The 19059-nt window shown below is 43.5% G+C and overlaps 1 protein-coding gene across 25 annotated transcripts in view; it reads right to left on the bottom strand.

Moving 5' to 3' along the window:
- Positions 1-1610: 1610 nt before the first annotated feature.
- Positions 1611-19059, bottom strand: part of Rbfox2 (RNA binding fox-1 homolog 2) — a 279806-nt gene continuing 262357 nt past the window's right edge. For 10 of the 25 annotated variants that reach the window (XM_077798399.1, XM_077798401.1, XM_077798405.1 and 7 more), the window contains 4 exons: positions 14333-14364; positions 9889-9977; positions 9409-9481; positions 1611-7119 (listed from right to left, as the gene is read on the bottom strand). In XM_077798399.1, the coding sequence (XP_077654525.1) occupies positions 7065-7119; positions 9409-9481; positions 9889-9977; positions 14333-14364 (249 nt within the window). In that variant the 3' untranslated portion in view covers positions 1611-7064. Of the gene's footprint in view, positions 7120-9408; positions 9482-9888; positions 9978-14332; positions 14365-16472; positions 16516-19059 lie in introns of those variants that run through there. The other 15 variants (XM_026410192.2, XM_026410196.2, XM_026410194.2 and 12 more) reach the window with 4 other exon arrangements.

Here is a 19059-nt window from a genome sequence, read left to right as displayed (position 1 = left end):
GCAATTTGTATGTTGAAATCCTTACCCCAATATGAAGTAGGGCCTTTGGGAGTTAATTAGGTCACTAGGTATGCCCTGGTGAATGGCCCTGGGAATGGGCCTCATAACATGAGGGCTGGCCGGCCTCTTCCCACCATGGACTGTGGATCCAGGAAATGGGCCTTTGCCAGACACAGAGTCTGCAGTACCCTGACCTTGGACTTACTGGCCTCTGGCACCGTGAGAATGAAATTCTGTTGTTTATACGTTACCCAGCTAGTGGGCACGACAGTCTGTGCTTCGGCTTCCTCGACTTGTGAGTGGCGACACCATAGGTACCGGATCTGATGCTTCCTCCTAGAAGCCCAGGTCTGACAAAGGGCTTCCCGACTCAGGGCACAGCAGGCCTGAGGCCTCAGCGGTGGCCTTCCTCACCACTTGGTTGTCTGACATATGAGAGAAAGGGCCCAGGAGGACTCTGCAGCCATGCAATTTGGATAGAGTGTCAGCTGTCATCACAGGGGCTGCTCCCCACACTGGAGGCAGAAGGCAGGGGCAGCAGGCTGAAGGGCAAGTCAGAAACTTCCAGAAATGTGCCAGGAAGGAGAACTGGGGATCTTGAAAACAAATTAAAACATGTTCAAGAAGATTTGAGCATGATTAAATGCTAATGGGACTCTAGAAATGAAAAGGCCAACTACGCAAGAGAAGATGGCAAAGCGTGGTAGGGAGCAGGCACAGAAAACAGGGAAGGGGGCCACCTGCGAGGTGAAGGCCCCGCCATCAGAATGGGTGGAACACAAGGAGGTTTACAGAGCTGGTGGCAAAAGTTCATTCAGGGAGATCCTATCTGAAGGCCCCCACTGTCTCCATGAAGTGGGATCCGCGATACCCTGGCAGGGTGAATTAACCCATTAAGTTCATCGTCCCATTTATGAAACACTTAATAAAACTTAAATTGGACAACAAATACACGACTTATGGTAACTTTGAAATAAATGGTCATGTGTTTAGAGTTCTATTTTGAGAAAATAGCAGGTATATGATTAGTGATAACATTCACATTGAATATCATTAATGTTATTGATAACAAATTATATAGAAAGCTCTAGACTGATTCATAACCTATTTTAATGGACCTGTGTCAATTTCACTGAAATATTTGCAGGATTGAAAACTTGGGACTTAAGGGGTTGAAGGAGTTGCAGGTCTATGGAGAAGGGAAACTGGGAATGTCACACCTTCGCTGTCACTGGCTGAGAAGCCTGGACTAGAGGGATGGCAAGGAAGGCACAGGAAGAAGGAAAGGTGCAGCAGGAAGATGGGGAAACAGGCATGAGGCTGGTGTGAGAGGCAGACCCCCAAGAGGTCAGGCAGATGGAGCTCACGAGGTAGTGAAGGAGGGAGGAAACGGGGAGGGAGGGGGCTCCAGAACCTCAGTGGAGCCGGGGCTCAGCTCAGACCCCAGCGGCTGCCTCATCTACCTCCAGCTGATGACCACTCAGGTCTTCCATGAGAAGTCTCTGTTTTCCTTCTTCTTTTTCTCCATCTTAGAGAGTCAAATGCAGGGCACATCTGAGTCTCGGGTGCAGGCATCAGGGAAAGAGGACCAAGAGACATACGCCAAAGAATGGTGTTTCTCTCTTTTATTTAAAAACAGTGCTTCATTACCATTTGCAAAGGCTGAGGCAGTGCTCCTCCTTCGCTTAGAGTTTATAAAAGCCAGCAACATGATCAATAATTTATACACATGGAGAGTAATACAAAAAAATAAGGAATAAAAGCTAAAGATCTAACTACTCCGACCTTCACAATTCCAGCTACTTGATAATAATAGGAGTAACCCAATGAATACTGTATGGTCTGAAAGCTACTATACAATATGATTCTTAACAAGAAGGGACGGGAATTAGAGACTGTCACAAAGCCCTGGGATGCTTCTCTGGAGTTAGCAGGGAAACAGGACCCTGGGCAAGCAGCTCGGGTGTCCTAGGGAGTGATTTTGGGGGAGGCCAGGAGGGGAAGGAGAGAAGGCTAGGTGTCAATTGTACAAGCATCCCATGGGATGCCCCCATGCCCCAAAGGTACCTGTTCTGCCATGGCGACGGGAGGGGCTGGAGACCTGCACGCTGGGCTGGCCCAGTCCCTGCCATGGGCGTGGGGAGGAGAGGAGAGGTTCTGCAGTGTTTTGAGCCTTGCAAAGATTTGGACTCAAAAGCTCAGCGCCTCAGGGAGGCCACCCTGCTGGGGACAAGGACACTCCGCTGGCTCTCTCCTCACGTGCAGCCCTAGCTTATGTGCGTCAGCCCCGGGTTGGCTCCAGCTATTCACAAGCAGAATGATAACACAAGGAAAAAAAAAATCCATGTCCCTTAGGGAAAAAAGAGGATCAATTCATCACTCGAGATTATATATATATATATATTTATATATATACTACAGCCAAAATGAGCTGCCAAAACAAGACCGCACATACAGAACACTGTCAACAGAAAACACCAGAGGATGACTGCACTGGGGTCTGGGTGGGTATGGACATGGCTTAAAGCACTTATCAGTCCCCGGAAAAAAACAAACCAAAAACAGTTTTTTGAAGAATTCAAACCTCATATAGCCCCTGGGACTCTGGTGATGGTGATGGGTGGGGGAAGGGAGGGAAAGAGAATCGCTCTTCCCTTTCTGCTTGCGGGGGTGGTGGCGCCCTCCCAACACCAGCACGAATACACCTGCCAGAAACAGAGCCCCAACCCCCATCTGGCAGTCTCCTGACAGGCAAGGTCTGGGTTTTGGCTGAAGAGCGGTTCTCTCGGTTACCAATCCCTGCCAACCAGCACTACCATGGCTGAATTGATCTACCGTTTTCCTGAGTAAACTGTAACTGGCTACAGTTTCGGTAACGAGGATAAGAACTCGGCTCCCACAGCCAAGGCAATACTTCACTCACCCCAGGCTCCTGGCTCCTGGCTGCTGACCCCTCACTGAGAAAGGGGTCACTTGCGGCAGTCTGGTCTGGGAGCCTACTATCAAAACAAAGTGCCAGGGACTCTGCCACACTCAGTCACCCAGAGGGCACATACTGGCTTGGGACACCCAGAGCCTGCTTGGAAAGGGCCCTGTTTCACTCTAGCTCACGGATGGCTTTGCCTGGCTGATCAGTACAGCAAGGGTCAAAGGAAGTGCACGGGAAAGAAGGGAGGGGAGAGGCTTTCGGACAGTAACATTTCCAAAAAAATAGAGTGTCTTATGCAACAGAGAATCAAGTGTCACTGGTGTATACTACAAATGTCAGACATTCTCAAGAGCATGACAAAATAAAAACACACAAGTTTACATCTGATGTTCACCTCGCCCACTATTTTTTTCCTATTTTAAAACAGTGCAAACAGGTAACTTATGCTTTTAAAACACCACAACCCCTTCCCCACCCCCCACCCCCAAAGTCCCTTTCCTCCTAATATCTGGGGGAAAAATCTGCAATTCTGCAAATGTTACTGTGCTAGAGGGCTGTAGGCAGCAGAGAGCCAGGCTGAACTGGGTGACAGGGGAAAGGTCCCAGCAGCTTCCCCTCCCTCCTCCAAGGCCAGTGCTTTCCAGACTCCCTCTGCGGTCTTGTTGTCCCGCCAAAGGGAAGGGGGTTCCTTGTGCCTTTCGTGCATATCTTGGGGGTTGCTTCCATCCCCGTGTAAGGAAGTTGACTAGTTACAGGATGATGGCGATGCCCAACTTATCTGCTACATCTCTAGTAAAGCACAACCTAAGCTAAGAGCAGGTCAGCCCCTGAGGAGTCCACGTTTGAGGGAAAGCTGCGCTGGTTGGTGTCTACCGACTAGATCTCCACTAGCTCCCCTTAAACTAAGAGCCGAGCCCCAGTCCCCTTCTTTTTCAAGGAAAGAAAGTATATTGGCTCAATTGAGACTGAGGCAGCTGGAGGATGGTGTGATAGTAGGTTTTGTTAAAACCTGAGAGCCTTAAAGATGATCATGATGGTGGATCCGAGTTCGTGGGAGTTCAACATACACAAGAAATTCTGGAAAAGACCTAGGGCCAGTTCTCTGGGCTGAGAGAAGGACAGTCAGATAAAGGTCACACTAGAGGTCTCCTTAAAAGAGGTGACCTTAAAGAGGTGTAGTGCTTAAAAGCTTCTATGAGTAAGATGCTTAGTGTAGAAAGTCCAGGTGGTGAACTACAGAAAAGCTGAAAAAACTCATTCACATACTGTGAGCTGGCCTAACTAAGGTTTTTTGGAATTATCGACCAGCACCCTCAAACAAACTCACAAAATGCCAAACTGCTCTTTTTCTGAATCCACTGAGAACTAGAGTCCAGGAACACACCAGCTCTGCTGCTCTGGGCAACCTGCCTCTGACGAAGCGACTGTAGCTCAGAAGTTGGTGGGAGGGTGACACTGTCGTCTAGATGCTGAGCAAAACCCCAGTTCCCAGTGTTGGCCCTGAAAACCAAAGACCCTTCCATGAAAAGCAGAACTCTGTGTAATCTTTTTTAGAAAAGGGAGCTGGAGCAGCAGCGATGGGCTTCGGACAGCATCCGGGAAGTGCGGCAGAACCCACTGGAAAGCCGAGCTTGCCTCGGGGCCTCAGCCAGAACCAGCTGAGCTGAAGTGCACACAGTCCCTCACCTCCAGCGCCTGCCTCTCCTGACAGGGTAGGGGGAGCTGCCTTCTCTACCTGGCCCATCATCCTTATTTCTGTCTGGGAACAAAGAAGAAACACATTCTTAAACCCATTCCCCTGTTTCCCTGCCCTGCTGTGGATACAACCATTCAGGATGTGGCCTAGTCTCCACGGGGCTAAGTGGCTTGCCAGCTTGCAAGAATGGCCCTTACTGAACAGGACCCCAAGTTTCTTTTTCTTTAGTCAGCAAAAGTTCTCCTCAAAAGGAAAGCAAAAGAAAGAAAAGCCCTCCCTGCCCTCATTCCCTGGAACTGTGAAAGCCCCAGATCCCATCCCCCCTTCCTCTAACTGAAATATTTATATACATATAACAAAAACTGTCCTAACAGCAACAAACCAAGCTTTGGCTTGAGGGGAGGGATCCTATACATGGCCAATGGACCGGGCAGTCTGTCCCTACCCTACGTGCTCCCCCAGAATCAGTGACCACACCGAGATCTCCGGTTCCAGGCATAGCCTCTCGGCCACTGTCAAGGTTCCAGGGAGAAGAGCTGAGGGGAGAAGATCTGTGTCACACACAACAGGCCAGGGCCCTCCCTGACATGTCACTCTGCTCACAAAGACTGCCTGATGCTGTCACATGTCAGCCATTTCAATTCAAGGACACGAATTGGTTATTAGCCAAGAACACATGTGGAGGCGGGAGTCAGAATACAAGCCAAGACAAACCTGACAAAGCAGAAGCGCCATGTCTCTGAATGACTCCCTTTAGCAGCCATCCCTTGGGTGCAAGATCACCCTAGTACCATCCCTTGGGTGCAAGATCACCCTAGTACCGGCCAGGGAGCCTAGCAGACGGTGCTGTTCCATTTCCTAATGCCTCATTCTGGAAACACCGGAGGATGCTTGTCTATGTCACACCTAGGGGCTCGGAGAGAGTCACTCCTCCCTGCCTTGGTGGTGTAAGACTGAAGCCAGGCAGCAACAACAGGGACTCCCTCCAGGGCTCTGCAGGAAGACCACGGCCATGTCACCCTCCTTCCATTGTGGGGTCTGAATTTGTGTCCTGTAGTGTTAACTACACCAAATGGACCAGGCTTTCAGCTGGTGTCTTTGGAGGGTAATGAGAAGCTGGGTGAGATGGCCATGGGAGCTGGTGTCTGTGGATAGAGAGGTGACTCACAGAGGCTGTGGAAGATGAAAATTCCTATGGCTTTGGAGCAAGTACAAAGTGTCTCTGACTGCCCTCTATGTCCTTATCACCAAAACATCCAGGGACAGCCAACCCAGGGGCTTGGTGCCTTATCTTTCCCCAACAAATCTTTGTTTTTTTTATCCTTTTGTTTGTACTGACTTTCTGATGCAAGAAAAAGACAAGGACTCTCAGACCTTCTAACATGCCTTTTCTCTTCTGCACCCTCTTTAATGGCTCTTCACAATGTGTACTTCTCATCCTCAAGCTGTGCCCAGATACCTGGGGAAATCTGGCCACTGGCTATTCATTCTTCTGTCCCTGGGTCCTAAATTCCTGAATCTTGAGGACATGGGAGCAGCATGTTAATAAAAGAATAGATGAGCTCAGCTGTGGTTCAATTAAAGGGAAGGAAGCCCAGCAGGAAGTCCTGCCAGGTTACAGGACAGGAAAATGAGCTTTTTCATACTCCAGAGCTTTTTTGTACTCCAGAGTTCATTCTGAGATCAGTTTCCTAATGAGGTGTTTATTATCCACAGTCTGAGAGCATGTTTGGAAATACCGATACTATAATTCCAAAAACTATGCCAACTGTCTCAGCCTGTGCATGGAAGATGATTGTAAAAAGGATGGAGAAGACAGGAGGGAAGAGGAGAGGAAAGCGTCTTTTTAATTCTCCTGCTTTGCAAGCACAAATTCCTATCTAGCGGCATGTGGATTCCAGCCACAGCCAATCAGAACTGCCTGCTAAAGACCAGAAATTCAGAAGACCAGAAGAATATATACTGTTGCAGAAAGATCTCTTCTACTTCTGCTTGTCCCCCATTCACTCAGCACCAGATACTTTGGTAATCCTGTCTGCTGATTTCTGATCAGATGCATTTATCAGCTCCTAATGTCTCTCCTTCCTCTTAACTGCCTCTTCCGTGATTGATAGAATAAGCTAAGCACGGACATACAGACATGAAAATGCATTATTTTTTTTTTTTTTTTTTACCACAGTTAAAAAAAAAAAGAAAAAAAAAAAAAGAAAAAAATGCACAATCTTTGGAACAAAAGAATTAAAGGCAGAAATTTAAAAGAAAAAAATACATATTCAAAGAACATAGTGAGGTATAAAAAAGTATTCTCTCTTTTTTTTGTTTTTTTTTTTTGTTTGTTTGTTTGTTTTTCCTCTTCATCTTGCTATAGAGTTCCTCTACTAGTAAATATTGCAATAGCCAGGCCTCATGAACTGGGGGGCTGTCCCATTTGCAGGGGTCTCACGTCACTTCAGTAGGGGGCAAATCGGCTGTAGCCACCTCGGTATAAACTCGCCTGCAATAATTAAAGACATAAAAATAATTAAAAGGTTGATGACAGAAGCATTAAAAATGAAGACACATGTCCTGAAAAGGGACCAGGCAAACCACTTCCTTGGTAGCTTCAGAGTAGCTGGCCAGCGCTGCCTGGGCAGCAAGTCAGGAAGACACTTCTGGTTCCAGGTGCTCTAACTAGAACCCGGCCTGATCATGGCTGAGCTGCTGAGCTCCTGGTCTCCGGGAGAGTGTGAGGTCAGTTTACTGCATTATTTACATGAATCAGCAAAGAAAGGAAACATAATCCAGCTTGAAACTAGTTCTGAAAATAGTGTGATTTTTCTGAATCCAAGTCTGTCTACCTCAACGCACGACCACAGTCCTGACTGAAAACAGACTGCAGCGCCTGCCTGCCCCATGGCACCTTCCAGGGCACATGTCCTTCTGACTACCATCTCTAGCATTCGTGGCAACATCCTGTTTGAGATGTTGCATTCAAACTTAAGTCAATTTTTAACTAATAAAGTCCACTTCCTCTATAATCTATAAATTATAGTTGTCCTTCTGGTGTCTGTGGGGGACTAATTCAAGGACTACCCCTGGATACCAAAATCTGTGCATGCTCCAGTTGCTTATATAAAATAGCTTAGCATTTGCATATACCCACACACTCCCTCCTTCTACATTACTTACAATAATCAATGCAATATAAATGCTGTGAAAGTCATTGTTATACTATATTATTTAGAGAATAATAATAATTTTTTAAAAAGTTCATACACGTTCAGTACAGACACAATTCCTGCCCCTCCAATATTATGGTTGACTGTATGGAAATGGAACCCACAGATACCAAAGAGCCAACTGTACAACTATATACCATGAGGTTGTTTCTTTCTTTCTCTCTCTCTTTTTTTTTTTGTACTGGGAATTAAATTCAGGGGCACTCAACCACTGACTGAGCCAAATCTCCAGCCGTATTTTGTATTTTACTTAGAGACAGGGTCTCATTGAATTGCTTAGTGCCTCGCCATTGCTGAGGCTGGCTTCGAACTCACGATCCTCCTGTTTTAGCCTCCCGAGCCACAGGGATTACAGGGGCGCACCACTGCGACTGGCCACGAGGCTCTTTCTTTAAACTTTATCAAATGGATTTATCTAATGGCATCTCTCTCTCTTTCTCCTACAGTACTGGGGATTGAACCCAGTACTTTTGCCTTTGAGCTACATCCCCAGCCTTTTTTATTTTTTGAGACAGAGCCTTACTACATTGCCCAGGCTGGCCTTGAACTTATGATCCTCCTGCCTCAGCCTCCCAATTTAGTTGGGATTCCAAGTGTGTGCCACTGTACCTGGCTGGTTTGTGTCTTCCAATGAGAAGTTCCTCAGGAATATATTTTTCCTAGGGTCATTCTTTTAGTATATGAGTTTTTCATCTGGCACTAAATAAAACCTCAGAACCTTCCACCTCTATCTTCATATTGTCATCTCTACCTCAGTTCTAAACACACAGTCCGGAGGACCCCATTTCTTCCTTCCCCAAACTTGTACAAGTAGGAATTCAGTGTGAGAAATGACAGCTTTTATGCCTTAACTTTTACACTTCACTCTGCCTCCCTGTCAGGTAACTGCACCCGTGTCCAAAGGCATTGCCTAGATACCCACTGGACTGGAGAGTGCTTGGCATCAGCAGTATATCCATGGAATGGCCTCTCTCTCTGCCAAAGCCAGTGTATCCCAACTGGTGGCACAGTAGGTGTTCAGGCCAACACAAGATACTGTGAGGGGTCCTGGGTTAGAATGGAGCCTCTATGGGCCTCTGTACTTCCACGAAACACCATGTTTTGCCAGAACTGTTATTGATAACATATTCTCATAAATTGTTTACTTGGCAATTCCTAGTACTATCTACCAGAAGGCTAAGAATAGCAGAGACATCTTTTGGCATCTGCAACCGAAAAATTATACACATTAAGCTTTTTGGAAAGCTTACTGCAAAAACTGAGAGCTTTAGGTTCCCAAGACTGCCAATGCCTATCAATAAAGCTACACCACCAGTTTGTACTCAACATTAGAACCAACATGAAACATCAATCCATTCCCTTATTCCTCTCAGGGCAGACTGTCACCATCCATTCTTTCCTGCAGTTGTTAGAGGCCATGTGGCTGGTCCTGCAGCACACAGATAAAGAGGGTAAATTTCCAGAGACCTAAGTGGCTTTGACACTACTTCCCTAGATCTTTTACAATTTGTGGGTAGATGTTAGAAGGACTAAAACAGTTTATATAAAAAGATAAATGAACTTACCACAGCGCCAACTCCATAGCTAGCGGCAGGGGCAAGGGCATGGTAGGGGTCGGCTGTGTATACCCTGCCGTAACTGGAAGAAAGAAGCACAATCAGAGAGTGGCAGTAAAGCCTGCGAGCTAAACAAGTCAAGGGTGTGCTGTGTAAAGACGGGCAAGGTACTTGACTTGGACTGCTTTCAGGAAAACTGGCAGAATGGAAAAAACCTTTCTATTTCTTACCCTTGAACTCAATAACTGAAAAATTCTTAAATTCTTCTCTAAAAGGAAAGGAGGGAGTTGGAAATGAGGAAGAGGGAGACTGTAGTTGCAACTCAAGTAGAAAAAGAACCTGAAGGAGTCAGGGGCTCATGCTTTGGCACACAGAGGCCATGAAAAGTGGGCTGGCAGGAGGCCCGGGAGACAGCACTGCTCTGGAAAGGAGAAGAGGAAGAGGAGGTGGTGCCGAGGCTGGTGCGGTTCCCTCAGGCTCTGTACGTACCCGTCGCTGTAAGCGGCGGCAGCGGCGGCAGCAGCGGTGGCTGCGGTTGCAGTAGCAGGCTGTGCATATCTGTAGGCTGCATATCCACCCTACAGGAGAGAAGAGAACTGACTTTACAGACACCTCTCCTGGGGGCAGGTCCACACACACCCACCCACACGCAGACACACATGTGTAGACACAGGGCAGACACGAACACAGACACACACATGGGAAGGAAATGTTTCAAACTGCCATCAGTCTGCATGTTACTCCCCTACTAGAAAGTAAGCAGGAATTTGCTTCTCTTTGTGATAGTACCAAAAATAAGGCATACAGGTAGTGTTCATTAATTTAAAAAGATACAGATGTGACTTTGGATCTGCCTTTCTTCTGTCTTTGTTGGAACTTTCAACAGGGAAAATATTCATGGAATGTTGAGAGAACTCCAACTGACAAGAAATGCAAATTATGGAGTTAAAACAAGCTCATCTCTGTGTCAACTTCAGAGTCTGATGCGCACCTGGACTGGTTCATTACTAGGGACCACAGCACAGAACAGAAAGGTCTGACACAAAGCTTGGCTGCATCTGGCCCAGCACATTTGCCAAGAGGCCCAGATGACTAGACAGTGTGTGTTTAGAAGCAAAGAACAGAGTAGATCAGGGTTGGCAAACCTTGCCCTGGGAGCTAATGCAGTTTGTCACCTGTCTTTCAAAGTTCTTGTGACAGAGACTGCATGGCTTAAAAAACCAAAAATATTTATCTACTACTTGGCCCTTTATAGAAAAAATTGACCAACGACAATCTACATCTCAGACTGGCAAACCAGACCACAAATGGCTGAGGAGCCTTTGGCTGGATTCCAACAGTTCAGGCGCCATTTCCCCAAGGCCCTTAACTGCATTTATTTCCCCTCCCTAAACCAGGCTTACATTCCTAGCCTCATGCAGGTGCCTCAAGCCTTCCTTCCAATGGCCCAGAGATCCTGTCAATCCTAAGCAGTTTCAGCCCACCAGAGCCTGAGATTTCTCTTCTATTTAGATGAACCAAGACTTTCACTGGATGGGGAAACACGGGTTCCTTAAGGACATATTCAAAGACAATCCCCACAAATGGCCCATGAGACAGGCCACAGTGAAAAGTGGCAAGCCCTGTTTTTCTTTACCCTTTGAGAATTCATCTATTTTTTACCTAAACCTAATTCAGTTGCAGATTTTTATTATTGCCCTTTTATTGTCAAAAATAGCTGTTAAATTGGTCCACTTGGACACCACTTCAGTAGTGAATAATAGCACAAACATTTTATTCCTGCAGATTAACAGTATACATTTTTCAGGGACATCTACTTTGTGTTCCTTCAAAGGTTTAGATTTTGATCAATCTACAAAAGAAATTTCACATTAACTTCTGTATGGCTCCTTCTGATTAGAGTGAGTGTTTGCCATCTGATGCAGTCATTTCTACCTTGTTTCACTCTATCAAATTTTACTTTGGAAATGTCTATGAATTTATGGGCTTCTAAAGCTTTTTGCTTCTGTCTTGTATAATTCATGCTTTCTCTAGCTGAAGAAACTGCAAGGTCAGGGAAAATTCACTTTGCTTTTTAAGTTTATGATGTGTGAAGTCATCACCATATATATATATTTATATGGATGAAATCCTAAACTGATTTTCAGTAGTTATGTGTTATTCTTTCTTTATTCTTCCAGTGACTCAGAAAAGTAAATATTTCCTTCTTAATGTCAAAACATTCTATAGATACCCTAAAAATAAGAAAGTTCTAATTGATATTAACAAATACTGGCAGTGAAATGGTCCTGGGTGGGGACATGACAGTACCCTGTGGGACTATCTGTGACCAAGGGCTCTTTGGAATTCTAGCCAGGTCTCTGAGAATGGGCAGGCAAGAACTGATGTGGACAAAGCTAGACACCCTGGCTGTGACATATAGCTCACTAAGATTTCTTTACTTCTATTTTGAAGCTTCTAAAGAAGACACAAAGCAGTAAAAGCATTTGCTAAATAAAGCAGAAGTTAATCATCACAGTTGAAATGTTAACTGAACCCTAAAGGCTCAAATATCGTAACTAGGGATGGTTCCATTAGTTTAGAATTAGAGCTAGTGCTAAGTCTAAAGCAGGGCTACCTTCAGTAAAACTACTTTTTTTTTTTTTTGAGGGGGGTACCAAGGATTAAACTCAGAGGTGCTTAGCCACTGAGCCACATCCCCAGCCCCTTTTAATATTTATTTTGAAAAGGGTCTTACTAAATTGCTGAGGCTGGCTTTGAACTTGCAATCCTCCTGAGCCATTGGGATTATAGGTATGCACCACCATGCCCAGCAGTAAAACTTTTTTTGTAAACAAGGTCAATTTAGTAATATGTGATTTGTCTCTTTAGTATTTCTTCAAACACCAAAATAATCTTTAAAAAATAAAAGCAGTTAAGGCCAGATTCATGCATGAAAGCATTTTTAAAAAGGGGCATACTCCTAGAGCAAAAATAAGGGATTCTTATTAAAAAATTCTGAGTGCACATGTGAGGAACTGGGTTTAATCCTCAGCACCACATAAAGATAAATAAATAAAATAAAAAGGTACTATGTCCATCTACAACTAAAAAAATAAAAAAAAAAAAAAAGAAAAAGAAAAAGAAAAAAGAATTCTGAGGCTCATATGTTTTAGGCCTGACTCCCAGGAAGCAATACTGGAGTGGAAATATTACAGTTATATTCTCTTGATTTTACTAATTCTGGGAAAGAGAGGTTCTAAGGGAGGCTACTGACAGGACAGGTTCTCCTCACATTTTTTCTGATGTGCAAGAAGCCAGAGACCCTTAGGAGTAACGTCACTGCTATCGAAAACAATTCAGAACAGATCAGACTATGGGAATGAATCTTCCTTCGGATCTAGAAGGAAATGGACAGACTGCATCCGCAGTAGTTTCCTTCTTTTGTAAGTGAAACTCTGACTTTGGAGTCTAAATTTCATGAGACTCTCTGTGATTCAAGTTCAGAAAAATAGGACAACAGAAGGCTTGTGAGGAGCATTAGCACTAGGAAAAACTTTGTCCATAGTTTTTTTTAAAAGCATATCATCTGGGCTGTGGCTGTGGCTCAGGAGTAGCGCACTTGCCTGGCATGTGTGAGGCACTGGTTCAATTCTCACTACCACATATAAATAAATAAAGATCTCAGGGCTGGAGTGGTGGCTCAGTTGTAGAGTGCACACCTGGCATGCATGAGGCACTGGGTTCGATCCTCAGCACCACATAAAAACAAAACTAATGTATCCACCTAAAACTAAAGATAAATAAATAAATATTAAAAAAAGGAAAAAATAAATAAAGATCTATCAACAACTAAAATAAATAAATAAATAAATAAATAGAAAGCAAAGCACATCATCCTTCATCACAACCTCTTTCCTAGAGCCTGTGTGATTACAGCAGGAAGGAGCAGTCCTGCAAAGGAGGGACAAGTCCCAGCCACCACACTAACATGGTAACTCATCAGTGACTATTCCCAAATAAGAAAAATTGTGTATCATGGACTTATTCCTCTTAGATACATATTCTTGCTCCAGAGTATTTCTGTTGCTGCTTAAATTGGTCATTCAACAAAATATTTCCCCCAAAATGTAGGGCAAAATCCAGACCTATGTATTTGTAATCTGGAGTTCAGAGTGCATAAAGATTCAGGCCGAGAAGCTGTTTTTCAACTTTCCGTTCTGCCAGCAGATCTGAAGGCTTTATGGAACATGAGAACAAAGTGCAGTTTGAAACACCAAGGTTTTCATTACTATTTCTTAAATTTTTCAAAAAGAACAAGGTGGGAAGGGGGTAGGAGAGAGAGGGTTCAGGCGTGGGGAGGGGATATGGCGCCACATTTATTAATCACATTAAAACTAAGCATGCCAACATCTGGAGCTAAAACAACCAGCAAAATCACCACGTTCAGACTGTGTTGGCTAACTCTATCTATCCCAGCATTCTCTTGGGACAGCGGTTTGCCCTAGGCTCTACCACAAGCTCGGTGAAGTACACAGCCTCAATTACTAGAGCGTGCAGCCACAACGACCTGGTATTACGGAAACAGTCAGTCACCACTGAGTTAACATTCCATACCCTAACGACTGCCCCCCAGCCCGAAGGAAGAGTAAACCTTGCCCACCCTAGCCCTGGCCCACACCACAATGTTAATAATTATAACAAGCAGTAACCCATCTGTTATATCAGAGAAGGGAACAGAGACTCCACTGAGAGATTTAGAGTGAGATGTTAACATTTCTTCAGCTGACTGCACAAACAAACAAACAAAAAAAGAGGAGAAATAATTCATTTGGAGATATGAAGTCATGAATAGCTGATGTGTACTGCTTTTAACCATGCACTGATGCAAAACTGAAGCAACCATTAATAATAAAAATTAAAAAGGACATAATGTATTTACACACAATCAGACCTGTTGGATCTGAAGCAGTTTGCAGATTCTATCTGTGTGTGATTTGAAATAAAACAAAAAATGGGGATTAGCATGGCCACAGCACACCCTGATGTAGGAGGGCACACACAGACAGCTTTTTGGAACTCTGAGATTGTATAAATTTGGCATGGTTAAGCCCGATTCAAATACACTCTTGCCCCTTGAAAAATAATGACTTTCTTTCCCCTTTGCAATTCATTTTGGATGACTCCTGATGTTCACAATGCTACCTCACTCTCCTTCTAACCTGCCTGACCCTGACAGCATAGTTCAGCCTGGACCCACACACTTGCTTGCATGTTCGTCCTCTATGAACGGGCACCTAGTCTGACCCAGTGTTCTTCAAGAATCATTCCTGTACTGAAGAATCTTATTTTTTTTTAACATATTCATAACATATCTTTGTGCCTTCAATTTCTGGCATTTTCAAAGGAAAATGCTGTTGCCTTTAAGATTCTTTTCTGTAATGCCTTCTGAAGCTGTTTAAGCAAAGCCTCAGATATCCACAGTTCCATGTCACTTCCTCAGGTTTTGTTTTCTACTCTGAATTAGTTTTTTATCATCTAATTAACCTGACAATGCTGCCATACTGACTGCACGATTCTTCTGCACAGTTCTGCAGCGGTGTTTTAAACCAGAACAAACGAAATGAGTTCTAAATGTCACCCCTCCTAGACCTGATATCTGTCTGAATACCTTAGTTTCATCTCATGCTGATAAACTTTTGCCTTGTCTTAATTTTAACCCTGCCTTTCATTTTATTACATTTTTGTTTTAGGTTTACATTAAAACAGGACTTTGGTGAGCATGTGATGTCAAGACACCTTCTTTCTACCTGAAAGACAATGACATTATGTGACACTGAGGAGAGTGTGTATTTCAAGACCAGCAGACAAAATGAAAGCTTGTTACCTCCACATAGTATCTAGATCAACATAGCAAGGGGTGTGTGTGTGGTGTGGTGGTGGGGACAACAGGTGTAATACTACAAATCACTCCAGCAGAGCAGAGTTCTACTGCAATTGGTGGAAGTTTAATTCTGGGTCTCTGGTAATCATTTCAATTGCCTTAGATGATTCTAACTCCCTCTGTTACCTCACCGCCTCCCCTTCCCTTCAGAGAATCACTGTTCTAAGGAACCCCCTGAGTTTTTAACGTGGCATCTTTGAGTACATGTGAGTAACAAAGACCAGAAAACACAAACTTATAATAATGGTAACATGGTTACTATTCTTAAGACATCTATCTACTTTGAAAAGTAGATTTAAATTTTATCTTATTATTATTTAAAATTGTGGTTAAAGGGAGAAACTGTGATGATCAACTCAACATCTTCAACTTATAACTTCTATGTTAGATGAGAGACGATTTTTACTGATTGTAAAAAAAACCCCTTTCAAATAGTTTTGCTATTCCACGTCTCTCCACATTAGTTCATTTCCAAAATCTCACTGGGCAGCCACATGAATAAAATAACGGTATTAAGAGCCACTGACTGTACTCCTTCTCCTAGCCCTCGGCTATCAACAGACCTCAGAAGGAGCGTAGTTACCCAAATGAACTCGCTCCTCTTCTCCAGGAAAGGACAAGCCACAGGCAAAAGGCAAAGCTTGGCTTTGAGTCCAATCTGTGTAGACTTTTATGTAGTAGCACATTCCCATTACTAGGGTTTCATAACAGGGCCCAATGTGGGATTCAAGTAAGTCCCATTTGGACAAGGTTCTACTTCCTCCCTTTACACATTTCTTTCAACGTCATAAGAAAATGTCCCCAGCTGCTAAGATCTCTAATAAAAAAAGATCAGCTTAAATATCACGGGCAAATGTGATTGACAAACTAAAAAAAGCAGCAGTGATGGGACAGTGCATACAACACGCCTGGTGCAGATATGTGGCAATGGGACAGGAGCAGTTAATTTTGGAGGAAGTGCCATTGTGTGTAGATATGACTGTGTGCTCTGCTGAGGTAGCAGGGCTTAGATCACACGCTCACAAGTCTTGATTGTCCAAAAAAGCCTCTGTTCCCATCTCTAACGTGGAGCTGGAATGGTTAGTATAATTCAATTTTTTCACTGCAATCCACAATCTGATTGATTGGCAGGTCACACTGGCACTCCTACCTGAGGTATTTTAGCGCTAATGATTGGTTCCTGTAAGACTATTCTATAACAGAACACAGGAAGAGCAGTTCAAAAAACACAGCTGTGGAAGGAAAACAATCATACAAAAAGCCCACTGTGGGGCCCACCAGCCTTTTCTTTCCTTTGGATGCAAGCATGCTTTTCACAGGATGAGAATTAGAAGCAGTTTGTTATCCCACTTAAAAGGTGAATTAGGGTGAACTATGCCTTTTCTGCTCAGCAACAAAGAGCAGGGAGGAGTGGACACAATCTGTCTGCCTCTCCCCAGCCCTATCCCGGCAGGTTTCTTTAAAAACTGTGGACACAATTAGTTGATCAGTTCTCTGGAGAGCAGTGTGCCATAAAAGAAAGAGAAAGGAAAAAATGGCCACAGGGATCACTAAGAGTGGAACAAGGAAAGGGACTTAAAAAACCCTTCAGAATTAATACAATGTAAGCAAATCAGCACCTAAACTCTTCTTCCTTGTGTCTTCTAGGCTCAGTGCACTTTTTAACACAGAGAAACCCTCCCTCCTTTCTATACTAATGTGATTTTCTGAGGAAACAAAACTAAATGTGTACTGACAAATTTCTACAGACAAGAAAATGTAGAGAGAGAGCAGAACGAACTCAAGGCACAACCATCATTTCTGTCTGTCTTTAAGAAGCACCCTTTGCCACCTTGCATGAAATCAGCACCACCCACTTCCACAGTTGCAGTTGCCACGGGCCTGACTTCACAGCTGCCTATGACATGCTCTTCTTTCTTGCTAGAGCTTGGATGCCGTCTTAGCACTAGTGACTGACTTTTTTTCCTCCAAGCAAATCTGCTTTAAGATAGGAACAAAGGAGTAATAATTCAGTTTTGCTAAGTACTTTAATCAACAAGGGACCACTTGCAAAAAGAAAAAAAATTCTGGCCAGATCACCGAATTACTTGTTTAGCTTCATAAGGTAATCTGGTTAGTAGATTAGGGGGAAAAATCAACTATTTTCTTGACAAGTACAGAATAGTCTCTCTCAATGAAATTCTAAACTAAGGAAATAAGAGAACTGTAAACATATATTCAACTGGTGACTTAACAAGGTGAAAGTAGGCAATTCTTACCAAGTCAAAAGTAGGCTGTACTTTAATAAGGAAGACATTAGAGAGGAAACATAGATTTAAGAAATAACTGAAATGGAAAGGCTTGCTCTACTAGACCAGACCTCAAGAAAACAACATAGAGTTTTGCAAGAATATGGATACTAACGCACATGGGAGAATGTATATATGTTAACATCAGGAGTAAACATGTAATTTGGCCAGATTTCCCCAATTCTCAAGTTTAACTGTGAACATGGGAAAAAAAAAGATATCTTTCACTACTTCTTGTAAATGTTCTGAGGAAAGAAGTAGGTTTTGATTAAAGTACAAAGAGTGGTAATGAAATCTGAATTAGTTGGGTTTTATGCTTAGCTGTATGAATAAATTATGTCATTCTGGGCAAGTCACAAACTAAGAAATGTATCTATGAACTTAGGGGTTTGAACTAAGTCATGGCTAAGTCTCTTAAGCAGCTGCTCCACCAAGGGGCACCAGAGAGGGTGGCCTCATCCCACCTCTACTGCTTGCAGTACAGCCAGTCTCCCAGTGCACTGGTAAAGGCATTAGCTTCTTCAGATCACCAGAGAATCTCTGGCAGGCTGCAGAAATAGTTCACTAGAAAAAGGTCAGCTTGTAGGTTTGGGAAGTGAGGGTGAAAAAATGTTCTAGACTATTTTAACATTTCATGCTGGCAAGTTTTTCCCTATACAACTGTTTCCTGATGACTTAGAAACTCAAAAACTTTCACTCTGTTGGCTAGGTCACTTTGTCCATCTTTTAAATAGTATGTGACAAACCAATCATGGAACTTTAGCTATAGTTAGACAACTTAAATGATGGATTAAGTGTTCTGTGGCTAGAAGAATCAACAAATCTATGAAGTGGTCTCAGGAGAGTCTAGGTTGTTAATTATGCCACTATTTCCCTCTTCTGGATCTTAAGAAAAGACACCTCGTGGTTGTGGCTCTTTGGCCCAAGAAAGGTCAAGACTGACCACCTGGGCCCCTCTCCCTGCACACTCTTCACTGGCATCAGTCTTAGGTCACTCTCACCAGTGCATGTTCTCTCAAAGTTGTAAATCAGAAAGCACACAGTCCAGAAAGTTTATTGCCATCTATTAAAAAAAAAAAAAAATCAAAGCTCTAATGATCTAAAGAGAGATGTGAAATGAGGAGAAAAGCAGAAAAGGTAAACAGTTGGTTTAAGGCTAAGCTAGTCCTATTATTTATGTATGCAAATGATACGGCAGTAATAAGACTTTAAACCTGCTGATCATCTCAACAATAAATCAGAGATATACAGAACATCGTGGGTTTAGGGAAGGGAAAAGAATATGTCCAGTAGACTGACCCTGGCAATGATCAGGGAACCCAAAGGCTCAGGTTTTGCACCCAGGGGCAAGCGCAGTGGCAGAGAAGCATGCTTGCATTCTTAAATATATAAATATATATATATATATATCTCCACAAGGAAAAAGGAACTAAAAATTAAACAAATTAT

This window comes from Urocitellus parryii, chromosome 5, assembly GCF_045843805.1.
Source record: "Urocitellus parryii isolate mUroPar1 chromosome 5, mUroPar1.hap1, whole genome shotgun sequence".
Lineage (NCBI taxonomy): Eukaryota > Metazoa > Chordata > Mammalia > Rodentia > Sciuridae > Urocitellus > Urocitellus parryii.
The sequence above is the reverse complement of the archived record's forward strand: the minus strand, read 5'-3'. Positions and strand labels throughout refer to the sequence as shown.